We start from the raw sequence: 14,292 nt of genomic DNA, 5'->3' as shown, positions 1-14,292 counted from the left end.
TCCTTTTGCTCCTACCTCCTGTCTCGGCAATACAACCCACAACGCTTGCTGGCATGGAGAACGAAGCAGCAGCGACCACCCTAGCTGTCGCGGGCGCGGTACGCTCTCCCATCGTGCTCTCGAGCTGACAGAGCTGACGACTGAAGGTGTGCTGGTCCATCCAGCTTATCCCCCAGATTATCGTCAACTACCGCAGGCACCATGCGCGAGGTCAGTCACATTGCCCCGGGCCTGAATTGCGAGGGTTGCGAATGATGTCTGAAAGACCAAGGGAAGCTGATCCCCTAGGCCTGCACGCAAGTATGATGTTCCTCTGGGCAATAGCGGGCGTGCCTCTCGGCGTATACAACATATCGCACAACCTCCACCCGGCTCTCCAGGTCCAGGCGCAGATCCTGACTGCGCTGAGCCTCGTCACTTGGGCACAGTGCATGTACTACAACGCTGTGCGTCTCTCTCTGGGCACACAGAGGAGATCGAGGGAGCAAGCTGACGAGGTAGAAATGGTCGATATTGAAAGTCGCCAGTATGGCGTGCGGAATAGGGTCCATACTGGCAGGTATCGAAGTGGGTCTAGTCTACGCACTGAGGGTAAGTCCCTCATTTCCTCGTCGTCCCCGCGGGTAGAGTGGCCCGGCTGGGTGCTGATCGCCCAGCTTGCTATTGCGCAACACCTCGAATGGCCCTCCATCCTCGTCGCGGCCATCTCGGCCGCCCTCCTCGCTTCGGGTGTCCTGAGGCACTATTGGGATATTTATCAAACGCGCACCGTGCGCGGGATAAGCTTTCTGTTCGTGGGGATTGATGCGCTCGGGGATCTGACAAGTCTCTTATCGCTCCGTGAGTTCTCCTCTACCGGCAGACCGGTGTATCAGATGGTCTGAGGTCTACATCGATGGTCTGATACAGAAGGCCGAGAGCTGATCCACCAGTCTTCCGAGTCCCGTTCGATACCCTCGGCGCGGTCATATACGGTACAGAACTCGTCCTCTGGATCGGAATCATGCTCTGCGGTCTCGTTCTCGGTACAGACGATAGCTTGCCCGCTGATCTCGCGATGAATGGCGTGACAGATGTAGGATCGGTACCGGCTTTGACGACCGCTTCAGCCCGGGTAGATTCGGCGGATGTGATAGGGCGGTCCACTTCAAGAGTGGCATCCAGTATCGGTATGTCCCCTTTTGCCGCATCACTATCAGAGGTATCAGCTGATTGTCAGGTGGTTCCTCTATCCGAAGCAGACATTCGAACTACTCGGTCTTCCGTACAGCATCTCTTCGGTCCGTTTTAGATGAATAGAGTAGAGCGTGGAGTGTGCGTGTACCAGAATGCAGAAAGATTGGCCTATTCCACCAAATATCAGCAACCCTCTTGTACCAGCGGCCTTCCTTGTGTCGAGACTGACGCCTAGACTGTCCGTAGCAGTTCTACCGTTGAACGATACGAAGAGTACTGCATCGAGCATCAAGCATCAAGCAAAATCCTCCTCCGCTAGATACAGTAAGCTCCTACATACATACTCCACAGCTAGTGCAGTCTACGCGTACAATCCGAACATCCTAATAATACGCATCCGCCCGATATTCAGCCGGCCAGAACCCATATGGCGGCGTCAGTCCCTGCCGAGCCTACACCCCGATCCCCGGACTATGCGGTATCCTCTACTTTCGTCCCTCCGTCTTCTTCTTCCCCATCTGCGTCTAGGACTCTTCGAGCCGGACTCCGAGCGACTTCTGTCTCTAGTATCTGCCTCATCAGCGAGCTGTCCCTCAGACACGACAAACGACCACCAAGGTCTATCTGCCCGTTGTAGTCCGTCTCCCTGTCTCCCCGTCCTGATCTTTTGACCTTCTCCCTCCCCTTTCCGTTTGCAGTCCATCTGTCCCTCTTCATATCCTGCTATCTTGCCCTGCCACTCCCCACTCTCCGCGCCCAGTACTCTAAAAACAACTCACCTCCTGCCTCAATACCTCTCCACTAACCCCTTCATCCCCCAGCCCCCTGCCCCCTCCCTCCCCGTCCCCTCCATCCCCATCCTCATCATCCTCCGTCGCTTCCGCCCCTACCCCCAACTTACTCCCCTTCCTAAAAACCTCTCCTTCCTCCTCCATCCACGCCCTCCCCACCCTCTCCACCGGACTACTGATCGCAGCCTCGCGCAAGGCCTGCTCCGCTTCGTCCTCCGCTTCCAACCTCAAATCACTCGGCGGAGGTCTCGCTCCCCGTCCGTCCTCGACAGTGGCAGTGCCGTTCCCATTCCCATTCGCCCCGGATCCAGATCCGGATCCGGATCCAGATCCGATATATCCCGACGCGCCAGCACCGCCAGAGCTACCAGACCGACCCCTTGCCCGTGGCGGTTGAGGACTGGGCGGTAATCTCCCCACGTCCAATTCCTCCGCGTCCGAATCGTTATCGCTATCCCCGATACTGAAATTCGGGCTCGAAATCTCGAGGCTCGTTCCGCGCATATGTCGTCGATGTCGGGCCGTCATCGGACTTGGCTGTCCGATGCCCATTCCCACTCCCCCTTTTCCGTTCTCATGCCCCTGCCCTGGCCCAGAACCCGCCGCCGCCGCCGCCGCCGCCGTAGCGACGATCTGACTAGGCAAGAGCAATCTCGGCGGTGGCACAAACCTCCTCTTGTCCGCTTCATCGAGTACCGCCCCCAGACTATCATTCAGCTCCAACATCCGCCCCACTACCGCTTCATCCTCCAAGCGCGGAATCTCATCCGCCAGCCTCTCCCGTAACGCCTTGGCTCGCTCCCACAACGTTCGCCATTCCTCACGCGGCAATTGCCCCGGCTCCCACGCTGCAAAGAGCGGAGAGTCGACAGCTTCCCCAGCAGCCAACCATCTTTCTAAATCCCGTCCCGTGGTTTCGCACACCGGCACCAGGCGCTCGGGGGTCAACTTGTAGACATACTCCCTCGCGAGGCCTTCAGGAGAGGACATGACACCCAGTCTTTCCTGCTCGGCGCGGAAGAGCTCCGCCTCTTTGACTTGGCGCACCAGGACCGACTTTTTGATGGGTCCCCACACTCCTTCCCCTCCCTTGCCGGTGCCACTGGCGCCAACGGCGAGCTCCGTGTTTCGGATACACGTCTGCAAGATCCCTTGGCTGAGATCCGCGAGGTCCGGGTTGTTGGGCGGGATCGAGACGTCCAGGCAGCGGAGGACGGTATTGCTCTTGAGGCCGGAAGAGAGGGCGAGCACGCCGGCGACGTCGAGCGGGTTCGAGGTCAGGTCGAGGTGGAGTAGAGAGTGGGCTTCGGGGAGGAACTCGGCGAGCGCGATGGCGCCTTCGGGGTGGAGGTTGGTTTCGGACAAGAAGAGGCGTTTGAGGGAGGTGTTGGCTGTAAAGGCCGTGCGGAGGGCGGTGATCTAAGAGTCAGCTCATTTCGTTGACCTGAGCACAGAGCGGGAACTAGAGGAAGGGGACCGAAGACCGGGAGCGCAACATACCCCTTCGAGACTCGGCCCGCAGCAGGGATTCGAGCTCAGATCCAGCGTCTCCAGCGTCGAATTATACTTGAGCGCATCGGCAAGCGCAAGCAATCCCGGCGGGTCGATCCGATTATCGCTTAGATTGAGAACTTTGAGCGTCCGATTTCGTTTAAGGACTTGGGCAATATACGTGACGCCATTCTACATGATCAGCTCCTTCCCCTTCATTTTGGACTGCTCCCGTCCTCGGGCATCCAAACACAGAGCAGATCCAAGACCCACCTTGATCTCATTCCCTTTCAGGTCCAAGGTCAATAATCGCCCTATCCGCTCGACTCCATCCAGAGACCGGACCTGTCTTTGTAACGCTACTGACGCGCCGCCGGTACTCGGATCTGGCCCGCTCATCCGCCCTTCTGCGTTAGCCGTGGTAATAGCAGTCCCGTGGCCGTGGCCGTTGCCGTTGCCATCAGGGTTGATGTTGAAGGCGGAAAGTGCGTGTTTTGGGGGTACGGGCGGGCCATTTGGGTGGACGCGTACATGGCCGTTCGCCAATCCCTGTGTAAGATCGGTTGGTGAGCCGAGAGAAGACGCTAGAGAGTCCATCGTTTGCCGCGGTCGAGGGGTGTACGGGGAGGGAGCGGTGCCGTTGGGTTGGTTAACGAGGAGCGAAGCGGTCGACGAGGCGGGATGGAAAGGCGTGAAGGATGAAGATGAAGAAGAAGAAGAGTCGGGGTAGTCTCTTATCATCAGGGCGAGAGCGACGGCGCCGACGGGTCCGATCTTGTTACGCCGTAGTGACAGGTTGCGGATATCGGAGGAGCGTATCCCAGCAGCTGCGGACGTCAGCTGTATTCCCAGATCCGTCGGAGCTGTGCGGCTTTGTTGGGGAAAAGCTTACCGAGCGGCTCTAGCAGACTCGCACGCAATGTACAGCCATCCATCCTCAACGTCTGCAATCCCGCCGCACGCAAATCCTCCGAGTCCTTGAGTAATGGCGCATGCGGCACAAACGAGCCATAACAATTCGGCAGGGCTCCCTCCTCCTCACAACCGCCCGCTTCCACTTCCACATGACCCGACAGACCGAGTCTATCCACACTCCCCCCTAGCGAGGGCGAGGGCGACCGAACAGCCGTAGCCGTCAGCGCCTGTACGAGATAATCGATCGACCGGCGATCCCAGGTCGTATCCGACAGATCCACATATTTGAGTGATCTCGCCTAGGGTATCCCGTCAGCTGCTGCAATCATCGCTCGGGGGGCGGACACAGACACACCTTCTTCAAGAAAACAGCCAACAGCCTCCAACCCCTTTCCCGGACCTTCCGATTCCCCGCCAGGCTCAAACTCGGTAATGTCCCACTGACGAGCAAGGCGTGCAGTATAGGCTTGAGAGCCAGATCATCCTCGATAATGCCGTTTTCGAGCCGGACGTCGCTTAGGGCCCATTCGGACGAGAGGACGTCGGCGAGCGCTTCGGCGGCGTGGCGGTTCAGGGGGGTGTCGAGGGAGTTTTGGGCGGGGGTCTGGGATGGGGCGGAGGAGGAGAGAGAGGAGGATTGGGGGTCGGGTCGGAGGGTTAGGTGGAGGACACGCGGGCGGGGATGGCGGGGTAGGACCTGAGGTTCAGGACATATTAAGGAGAGGGAGGGTGAGGGGTACAAAGCTCACCTCTAGCGCTCGGACTATGCCCACTCGAGGCTTCTCCTCCCGCCCCTTACATGCCGTCTCGTATAGCTTCACAAGGCGCGCAGCTGTCCAGTACTCTGCGCCGGTCGTCACAGACATTAGTGTCCGATGTGAGCTTTCGATCTGCAAGTCAGCTCCTATCCAGCCATGCGTCGAGCGTCTTGAAGCTCACCCGTTTCCTATCCTCGATAACTTTCGTACTCCATGGCTCCCCCTGCGAGCTGATCGGGTACGTTATGCTCAACGAGGGCAAAACGAACGTCGCTCTCCTGAGCGGACCCCTCTGTTTCCTCGGTACAGCCTTCTCGCTCGCCGGCTGTGCCACTGGCAGGCCCGAGGGCGAGCCCCCGATATCCGGTAGTCCTATCGTCCGGCTCATAGGCGACCCGGTCGGCGTCCCCACGGGCGACGTCGCACTAGCCACGAAGCGGCTCAGCCCCATCCCTATCCTCCCTCCCAGTGCGCCCAGCGTCCCTCCCACCGCGGCCGTCACGCTCCCTGGCGAGCCTAGACCGCCCGCGCTTGGCGATCCGAGCCCTGATGGACCCGCCGACGACCCCGAGCCTGATCCCGAGCCTGAGCCGGCATCGTCCGAATCGAAAAACCCTCGACCTGTTGCTGTTCCAGACGTAGGTCCACCAACGACGTTCGCAGCGAGATCTCGGAGTCGATTGCCTAGTGTGGGCTTGGGCGGAGGCGGAGGGGGCTTGAGAATACCTTTGGTAGGTGGTTTAGGCCGCCGGCGGGCTAGTGAGAGGGGTACGAGCGGGGTTGACGGGGCTTGGAGGGATGAGGAGGGAGTTTCGGCGGGAACAGGGATGGACGAGGCTCGTGGAGGATGGGGATGGGGTGAGAGGGCGGTTGTTGGGGTAGATGAGTCGGGGAGCTCGGACTGCTCGGGCTTGGCCTCGGTGTCGGGCTGTTCTGGACTAGAGGTATCGGTAGGTTCGCTCAGTGGATCGATGAGCGAAGGGGTCATAGTCGCCACCATGGCTCTGTATGACTTATATGTACCAGCAGCCGTACCCAAGAGGGACCGAGGTTGTTGCGATAGAGATGCTCAGTAACACACAGCGACGGGGCACCATTGAGCCGGGGCACGCCTATTTCTGGCTGCCAAGCTGGTCAGTTTAGGCGTGACCGGTGAACTCCGAAGATATAGGCTCCCGGGTCAGCTTTTGCTCGGCCTCGGCCTTGTCCTCCAGCCCTCTCTCGCTCTCCTTTGTACCTCTTACCCCTTGTCATTCCTTACATATCCAACTGCCAATACGCTTCACCTTCCTGGACATGCTAGGCCATTCTAGCACCTGCTAGCACCGTCTCTTTCGCCACATACTTCAAGCGCGAAATACCGATCAGTATTCACTCGCATCCTCCCTTCTATCCGGACTTCACCGAATACTACCCCAGACTTGCCTCGGCCGCCATGTCGTACAAGTCCTTCAACGCTCAGGCGGGACCATCGAAACCCCGCGTACCTTCTCCCAGCAAGTCGAATGACGCAAGTCCGTCCCCTATACATATGGTGGATGAGGTGGATGTGGAGGAACCGGGGAGGTCAGCATCTGCGGGGGCTGGAGCTGGAGCTGGGACTGGAGGTGGAGCCGGGGGAATCAAGAGGAATGGATTGAGCGTGGATGAGAATGGGGAGGTGACCAAGGTGCCTGCGTTCTTGACCAAGCTGTTCAGGTGAGTTGCAACCGCATGGAGGGGAGTAAGGGGTGGACTGATGTCGTAGTATGGTTTCTGACCAAGATACCAATGCGCTCATCTACTGGTCGCCCAAGGGAGACTCATTCCTTAGTGAGCTATGCCCTTCCGAAGGTGGAAGGACTCAAACTCATACTGCAGTCCCGCACCAGGAGGAACTCGCCAAGAAGATCTTCCCCCGGTACTTCAAGCACTCCAACTTCCAGAGCTTTGTCCGCCAGCTCAACATGTATGCGTTCCGTACGTACCTCCCCTTACCTTTCTTCCCTCACCATATCCCTCGCGTTAAACTCCCATCCCGACGGTGACCCTGCTGACACCCCAGACAAAGTCCCCCACACCTCCATCACCCCAACCGGCGAAGCCGAGCTCTGGGAATTCATCAACCCCCTTTTCAAGCGAGACCACCCCGAGCTCCTCGGCAAAATCACGCGTCAACAGCGCGCTGGCGGTCCTCCCGCCCCTCTCTCGTCTGTCGCCTCGGCCGGTTCGCGCTCGTCCGCGCGCCAAGCGCAAGCGGCCCAAACTCAAGTCATTTCCCCCGGCGGCACCTACCATCCCTTGCACCTCATCACGGACGGCACGACACAGGGCGAGGCGTCCATGCCTTCCTCTGCGCGCAGCAGCAATATGGTCATCTCCCCACAAGGCATGCTGGAACTCTCAGCGATCACGTCGGGGATAGCCGCCATCCAGCGTACGCAAGCGAGTATCGGCGCTGACCTCAAGGCGCTGCAATCGAATAATGAATTGTTGTGGCGGGAGGCGATGGAGCAGCGGGAGAAGCACAAGAAGCACCAAGAGACGATTGATCTGATTGTGTCGTTTCTCGAGAGATTGTTTGGGACGGACGGGGAGGGGCTCAAGGGGTTGAAGGAGGCGATGAGGCGGTCGGGACTTGCGAGGGCGGGAGGAGGGGGGTCGACGCCGGGTGGTACAGGTGCAGGAGGAGAGGCGGATGGTGGGGAAGATGTGGGTGGGTCAGCGAGGAAGAAGAGGAGGTTGGGGATGGATAGGATGATTGGGGATGGGAGGGAGGAGGATGGGTTGATGGAGATCTCGTCGGCGTCTGCAGGTGAGTTCAAATACCACGACGCTTTCGAATTCGAAGATGGAACCAGAGCTGACGGAGCAGACAAAAAGTCCAGGTTCAACGATACGTTCCTCCCTCGGCCTACTCGGACCCGCTCGTCCGACCATCAGAGCTGGGATACGGCCGCTGGACGTTTCACGACGCTCCCGTCGGACGGCGAACCGTCCCCACTCCCTACTCCGGGCCCAGGCGGAGGGACAGGCACCGCCTCCACAACTTCCAACACTCCCAGTGACCCCTACGCGCTCGCGCTCGCCCCATACTATCCCTCCAACTCCAACGCGGCCTCCAACCCCGCTTTCGGCGTCAATGGCACGTACGCCCAAACGACCAACGGGGCAGCCAACATCAACGGGAATGTATACGACACCCATACCGCCTTTGATTTTGACCCCACCTCGTCCCATCTCCAATCGCAGGCCGCCCAGGCCGCATCGGCGTACAACCTCGATCCGTCTTTGCTGCAGACGACGATCGGCTCGCTTTTACAATCACCGGCGGCGGCGCAGATGTTTTTGAACAGTCTCAAGACGTCTGCGCAGGCTCAGCATCTTCCTTATCCGAATGGGAACGGCCAAGGCGGGGGCAGCAACGGGACCGGCAACGGCAACGGCAACGGCGGCGGCCCCGATCCCACTCTGGCGCTGTTCAACCCGCTCCCCAGTCCCAGTCTGGAGGATAGTCAACTCCTAGCAAACCAGGCCGAGTTGATGCGGAATTACGAGAATGCGATAGGGGTCGGAGGGGACGTTGAGAGGATGCAAAAGGGGATAGATGAGTTGGTTAGGAGTATGGGGCTGGATGTGGGGGCTGGGGCTCTAGAACAGGGGCAAGGTGGGGGCAGTGGTTTGTCGCCTGTTTCAGAAGGCGGAGGAGGTCCGGGGGGAGGTCCGGGGGCAGGGGTGGATACGTCCCTAGATGAGATCTTTGGGGTGCCTAACCAGGACTCGCAGGGGCGGGGGTCGGGGCGAAGAGTAGATGGAGTTGAGAGTCAAAATGGGAGGAGAGCAGCTCTGGGGCAGGGACAAGCGGGTCAGCCTGAATTGGATATGGACATTCCGGATGGCTTTGACGTGGATCAGTTCTTGAAGGATCTGCAGGAGGATTAGGGGGCGGGAGTTGTGTAGGTGTGTGTGGTGCGGCGGTATAGACGGGCTGTTTGTACAAGTACGAAAATGATCATGCATCACTCAGGTCTCTGGCCTCGATTGCCCTGTTTAGATCGTACAAAGGTATGGTATGCTCTCAGAACCCACAGCTGTCCATCCACCGCTCGACGACCTGAACATCAGCCATATTCTGCCCGAGAACAGTAAAGAGGTGTGAAAACGCACTATCCGGCTCTTCTCCCCCCTATGCCCATCAACCACCCGCTCCAGCGTGACCCCCTTCCCGCCCCTACTTCGTCCATTCGCAGCTGCCTTCCCTAGCCTACTTTGCTCCACCTCCCCCATTCTGTCGGTACTCGCCATGAGGAGAATAGGGAATCTTGGCTCATACCCGAACTTGGGGAGTTGCCACGCGTCCGCGTTTCCCCCTGCCGCCTTGCTGGCGGATCCCGATCCGCCCGCGTCGTCCGAAGGCGGATCGAGGAGAACCAGCCCCGATGCGGGGTTATCCTCGATATACATCTGAGTGAGAAGACAGCTGTCCTCTGAAGAGACGAGAATGGGGGGGAAGGGGATCGCGAGGAGGCGGATCTGGGAGGCGAGGAGGGAGGACATGGCTTTGAGGGGGGATGGCGGGGGCTGAGTCACGGTGCGGTCGGCGGCTCCATCGGCGGAAGCGGAGGGGGAAGGCGGGGTGAGGGTGGACGGAGCGGCGATGTCAACTTCTAGAGCTGTGTAACCTTTTTCGGAAAACATAGCTCCCCAGTCTTCCCAGTGCCCGTCCTCCTCTGCGTTTGGGCTGGAGCCAGAGCCAGAGGAGGCGAGAGATGGGTATGCGGAGGAAAGACCGATAGCGCGTACGAGGATGATAGGTGTCGGACACTCTCGTGAGGCACCGCTCCAGGGTTGTCGGAGGAGGTACCGCTGTACGGTAGGAGAAGTGGGTGGGGGGGAGGAGGTGAAGAGGGATCGGAGGGGGAGGGCGGCGTTGGCTAGGAGGGGGGAGTAGCGGAGGGCTGAGAAGAAGGGGGAGGTGAGTGAGGGGGGCATGATGCAGTAGATGAGCTCCAGTAAGCTATGGTATATCGTTGTATATTGCGTGATCAAGGTCGCAGATGGGCAAGGCCGAGCGGGGGGGTAGAGGCTGGTTTTGAGGAATGCGGAGTGAGACATCATCGCAGCGAGAGTGGCGGCTGAGCGTGGCGGTCTGTATCTGCCCTGTCTGCTGGCTGGCCACACAGCTCGCCACACTCCCCCACTCTGGAGCGCGCAGCCTCACTAAGGCTGCGCATCGAATGACAACCCATATTCGGTCGATAGGAGACAGATCCCTTCATTTTCAATAACGAAACGCGTTCGGGCAAATTGCGATCTTGACAGATTTGTGATTCCTTTGCCATTCTGCCCCCAGGAAGGCCGATGGAGGCTGTGCGGCACGCGCGATGATGTGATCGATCCATAGGGGGCACATCCACTTAACGAAAAGCGTCGAAAAGCGTTCGAACAGATTGCGATCTTGTGTAGTCTGACAATCCTTTGCCGCAATGCTCACGGATCGATAATGGGGCTGTGCACTGCTCGCTTCGCCAAAGCCAGCTCAGATCCTGTCAGGATGATCCCTTGAAGCCATAGTGATGGATCTACAATCAAGCACACTAGAATTGAGATCCTGTACAGCAATAGTGTGGCGGGGTGTAGATCGAACTCGGCAGTGCAGTACCTGCTGTGGCGCGCCTGTGACGGTCGGAGTCAGGCTCCTCGACCGGCTTTCCCACCACAATATATAAGGCATTCAACACGCCACCTGTAGTTGGTGTCTTAACTTCGACAACAATCCTTCACTCCTACCGAAACACACATCAGCACATTCCAGCAACATGTCTGCCAGCCACACGAACCTCGTGTTCATCAACAGGAGTACGTTGTCCTCGCGCTCGATGGGATCGGTCCATGAACCTCCTGTGCTGAAGCTCGAGCCAGGACTGAAGAACGGTACACTTCACCTCGGCGCCTCCCTTGAGGGTACAGTCGATTGTACCGCCGGGGAGGCCGAGATGAACGTCACAGACCTCTACGCGGATCTGAGCCGCGCTTGGGATACGCACCTCTCTACCAATAACCTCGCCGGCTCTGGCACCGCTTGGCACTTGACCGCATTCGTCGCCCGTGGCGACACGATCCAGCCGGAGATGCTCTGGAAGACTGAGAGCGGACACACATTCCGCGTCGAGGTTGAGGTGCGGGTGGACAAAGACACGGCCAGAGCAGCTTGAAGTCACGTGTCATATTGCAGACACTCTCTTCTCTGGGGACATGACACTGTGCATACGAGTTGTGATCAGCTTTGCTTCTTCGATCAGTTCCAGATAGTTGTTTACAGTCCCTTCAGCCACACCGCCTATCGCAAGCCGTGGCGGAGATAGGAAGTTCGTGGCACTGGCGCAGCCTAGGAACACCTATCGCTCCTATCGCTGACGAGTCCTTGCACCTCGAGGCACTGATGACCCGGGCGTTGTATGATCCTTCACGCGGCCATTTGACGTCATATACTCAGTGCTCTCTCCATCGAGGCGTGAGAAGGCCTCATCATCACGACATCTGGTGTGTTGGGGCCTTCGAGACCGCCTGACAAAAGAAGACGAGACGGCGCCGTTGATGTTCCTGCTACTCCTGATGAGGATATATGAGACTCGAATGCGTGATACTTCCGTACAATATCCCTGTCTACATCAAGCTTTGGTATCAATTGATCATATTCAGTTACCAGACATGTCCACCACACAGACCTCCCTGGACCTCATGGTCAATCCAATTGCGACCGTTCTTGGCTTCAATTTGAAGTTGGGGCAAGACAGCGATCCTCAGGCCACGAAAGAGCGGCTTCGCACACTGCGAAAAGACCTTGACGCATGGTGGACAGAGACCAAGGATGCGTCTTCCAAGAGCGACGGGGACGTCAAGACCCTGATTGAGGAGAGAATCCGTGAGCGAAAGCTGTGGGTGGCAAATGATGGGAGTTCGCTCGGGACTGTCTCTGTGACGGTCAGTCGTGCATGACGGGAAGAGTGGCAGAGTTGTGCGGTTGAGCGAGAGGCGGTGATGTACCAAGTCCTGCTGGGAATATGCGAGAAGGCACGCATGCATCGCAAGTAGACTGGTGCAGCGAGATCCAGGTCGACGTCGGATCTCGATGGTAGCGGTGCCGGCTCACAGTCAGTGCGTGGCTGGGGGTGTGTTTCCTGGCGCCCTCACAGGCCTGAGATCGTGGGCTCTCGTGCTTGAGTTGCATGATCAGAGAAGGAAGTTCAACCGGCGTAGGCATGTGTATTTAAGATTCTAATTCTTCACTGATGACAACTGTCTTCATATCCCCCTTAGCCCATGGTACACTAGACTTTGACATCGAGATCTCCCGAGTCATGCCTGCCCTCGTGGTCGAGGTGAGCCGTCGCGCCGCCCTTGGACTCATACACCGGGTCCTCGGTATGCTCCACCGCCCGACCCATGAACAGCTCGTCGACCGCCTCGAGGGAGAGTCCCTTAGTCTCGGGGTAGAAGAAGTAGATGGGAGGGAGGAAGGAGGCGTTGATGACGGCGAAGATGATGTAGAACTTGTAACCGAGGGCGTCGAGAGCGGGGAGTGTCATCTGGACGATGGCGTAGCTGATTGTCAGCGCGAGCATTGGGGGATAGGGGAAGAGACAGCTTACTTGGTGATCCAGTTGCAAGCGGTCGAGATGGCTGAACCCTTCTGACGAAGGAAGAGGGGGAGGATCTCGGATGGGTAGACCCAGACGACAGCTTGGAAACCAGTCTATTCATCAGCTTTGAACCGCACAGAAAGGTAAGGCGAGAACTCACGGTGAAGAGAGCCATGTAGAGGAACAAGAAAGCTGTCGCTCCGATACCCGCACCCTTGTTTCCGGGATCCGACTGGACCTTGGAGACGAGACCGGTCTCGGCCGCAAAGCAGATGGCCATACCGGCGATGCAGATGAGGAGGAGCTTGCGCCGACCGAGACTGTCGATGAGGAACCAAGGGATGAAGGAGGCGACGAAGAACCAGGTGAAGAGGGCACCGGCGATGAGGGCGGGGGAGTCAGAGACCAGGGCGAAGAAGTTTCCGGCATCTGCGGGTCAGCCCGCGTACCTTACTAGTAGAGTACTGGGACTCACAGTAGATCAATGCGTTGATACCTCCGATCTGCTGGAAGAACTGGATGGAGCAAGCGATGAGAAGACGACGACGAGACTTCACCGAGTCGTTCTTGAGCAGGTTGCGCCACTTGCCGCTGCCGATGGAAGCCTCGAGAGCGACGACGTCCTGAATAGACTGGTGCTGGGCGAGTACATCGTGGTGGGTTTCGGGCTTACCCTGGAGCCGGGCCAGAACGGAGAGAGACTCTTCGGCACGACCGTGCGAGGCGAGCCAACGGGGACTTTCGGGGACGATGAGGACGAGGATGAGGATGGGGACCTGGAAGATGGCCTGAAGGGCGACGGGGATACGCCATGCCTTGGAGCCATCGACGGGAGTGAAGCCATAGCCGACCCAGTAGGCAATCATGACTGCGGGTCAGCTCGGTACGTCCAGGCAAGTGGATGGTATACTCACTACCGGCGTTGAGCAGGGTGAGCTGGAAGCAGACAAAGCGGCCTCGAGCAGCTTTGGGGCTGACCTCGGCCTGGAGGACGGGCATGGTGGAGTTGAGGAAGCCCTGAGGTCAGCACGGGACAGCTAGGAGACGTACCATACCGAGACCAGAGACGATACGAGCGGCGATCATCCCGCCAGTGCTGGAGATGGCAGCCTGGAAAGCGGTACCAGCCAGCATGAGGACTACACCGATGAGGATCGATTTCTTCCGGCCGAGGGGTTCGCCGATGGCAGCGCAGAGGAGCGCACCGACGAAGCAGCCGATCTCGTAGATGGCGACGATGGTACCGAGGAGTGTGGGTGAGGGATTGCCGAAGGTCTCTTGGAAAGGAGGGTTGTTGATGACCCCGCCCATGACACCCTGCAAATCAGTCGCGATCTCTTGCAAAATTTCAAAGACTCACATTGTCATAGCCGATCAGCATAAAGCCGAGCGCTGTGAGCAGTGTAACGGTGTAGAGGAGTGCTGGACCTTGGAGCATCGTGACGAGTTGATGGAGGAGTGTGGGGCCGCTATACCCCGCCTACAGGTACCTATATAGCTTTCGATGTCAGACATGCAGAGACATCTCTGTGTTCAGTC

General features: G+C 58.5%; 6 protein-coding genes across 6 annotated transcripts; 3 read left to right on the top strand and 3 right to left on the bottom strand.

The window, feature by feature from the left end:
- Positions 1 to 53: 53 nt before the first annotated feature.
- Positions 54 to 1,299, top strand: MKK02DRAFT_43032 (PQ loop repeat-domain-containing protein; the record flags this gene model as incomplete). The annotated part of the gene is made up of 7 exons (XM_053092250.1): positions 54 to 98; positions 147 to 210; positions 289 to 446; positions 502 to 591; positions 657 to 840; positions 933 to 1,169; positions 1,220 to 1,299. The coding sequence occupies 7 exons, from the start codon at positions 54 to 56 to the stop codon at positions 1,297 to 1,299; spliced, it is 858 nt and encodes a 285-aa protein (XP_052948410.1).
- A 348-nt stretch (positions 1,300 to 1,647) lies between these two features.
- Positions 1,648 to 6,119, bottom strand: MKK02DRAFT_43031 (uncharacterized protein; the record flags this gene model as incomplete). Its single annotated transcript, XM_053092249.1, has 8 exons — positions 1,648 to 1,746; positions 1,956 to 3,386; positions 3,468 to 3,650; positions 3,732 to 4,285; positions 4,351 to 4,672; positions 4,729 to 5,070; positions 5,123 to 5,263; positions 5,313 to 6,119. 8 exons carry the CDS (start codon positions 6,117 to 6,119, stop codon positions 1,648 to 1,650), a joined length of 3,879 nt encoding a protein of 1,292 aa, XP_052948409.1.
- Positions 6,120 to 6,662: 543 nt separating this feature from the next.
- Positions 6,663 to 9,052, top strand: MKK02DRAFT_22296 (uncharacterized protein; the record flags this gene model as incomplete). The annotated part of the gene is made up of 7 exons (XM_053086545.1): positions 6,663 to 6,829; positions 6,879 to 6,943; positions 6,992 to 7,090; positions 7,176 to 7,449; positions 7,477 to 7,781; positions 7,836 to 7,917; positions 8,056 to 9,052. 7 exons carry the CDS (start codon positions 6,663 to 6,665, stop codon positions 9,050 to 9,052), a joined length of 1,989 nt encoding a protein of 662 aa, XP_052948408.1.
- Positions 9,053 to 9,188: 136 nt separating this feature from the next.
- MKK02DRAFT_43029 (uncharacterized protein) lies at positions 9,189 to 10,102 on the bottom strand (the record flags this gene model as incomplete). Its single annotated transcript, XM_053092248.1, has 2 exons — positions 9,189 to 9,224; positions 9,278 to 10,102. The coding sequence occupies 2 exons, from the start codon at positions 10,100 to 10,102 to the stop codon at positions 9,189 to 9,191; spliced, it is 861 nt and encodes a 286-aa protein (XP_052948407.1).
- An 827-nt stretch (positions 10,103 to 10,929) lies between these two features.
- On the top strand, positions 10,930 to 12,205 carry MKK02DRAFT_32031 (uncharacterized protein; the record flags this gene model as incomplete). The annotated part of the gene is made up of 4 exons (XM_053088427.1): positions 10,930 to 11,289; positions 11,433 to 11,653; positions 11,731 to 12,035; positions 12,117 to 12,205. 4 exons carry the CDS (start codon positions 10,930 to 10,932, stop codon positions 12,203 to 12,205), a joined length of 975 nt encoding a protein of 324 aa, XP_052948406.1.
- Positions 12,206 to 12,441: 236 nt separating this feature from the next.
- MKK02DRAFT_22345 (sugar transporter STL1) lies at positions 12,442 to 14,191 on the bottom strand (the record flags this gene model as incomplete). The annotated part of the gene is made up of 7 exons (XM_053086552.1): positions 12,442 to 12,715; positions 12,763 to 12,866; positions 12,914 to 13,182; positions 13,229 to 13,621; positions 13,668 to 13,770; positions 13,804 to 14,070; positions 14,114 to 14,191. The coding sequence occupies 7 exons, from the start codon at positions 14,189 to 14,191 to the stop codon at positions 12,442 to 12,444; spliced, it is 1,488 nt and encodes a 495-aa protein (XP_052948405.1).
- Positions 14,192 to 14,292: the final 101 nt, after the last annotated feature.

The sequence above is a fragment of the Dioszegia hungarica genome (assembly GCF_025882075.1).
Source record: "Dioszegia hungarica strain PDD-24b-2 chromosome Unknown MKK02contig_6, whole genome shotgun sequence".
In the NCBI taxonomy this organism is placed as follows: domain Eukaryota; kingdom Fungi; phylum Basidiomycota; class Tremellomycetes; order Tremellales; family Bulleribasidiaceae; genus Dioszegia; species Dioszegia hungarica.
This window is presented reverse-complemented; position numbering and strand designations above follow the sequence as displayed.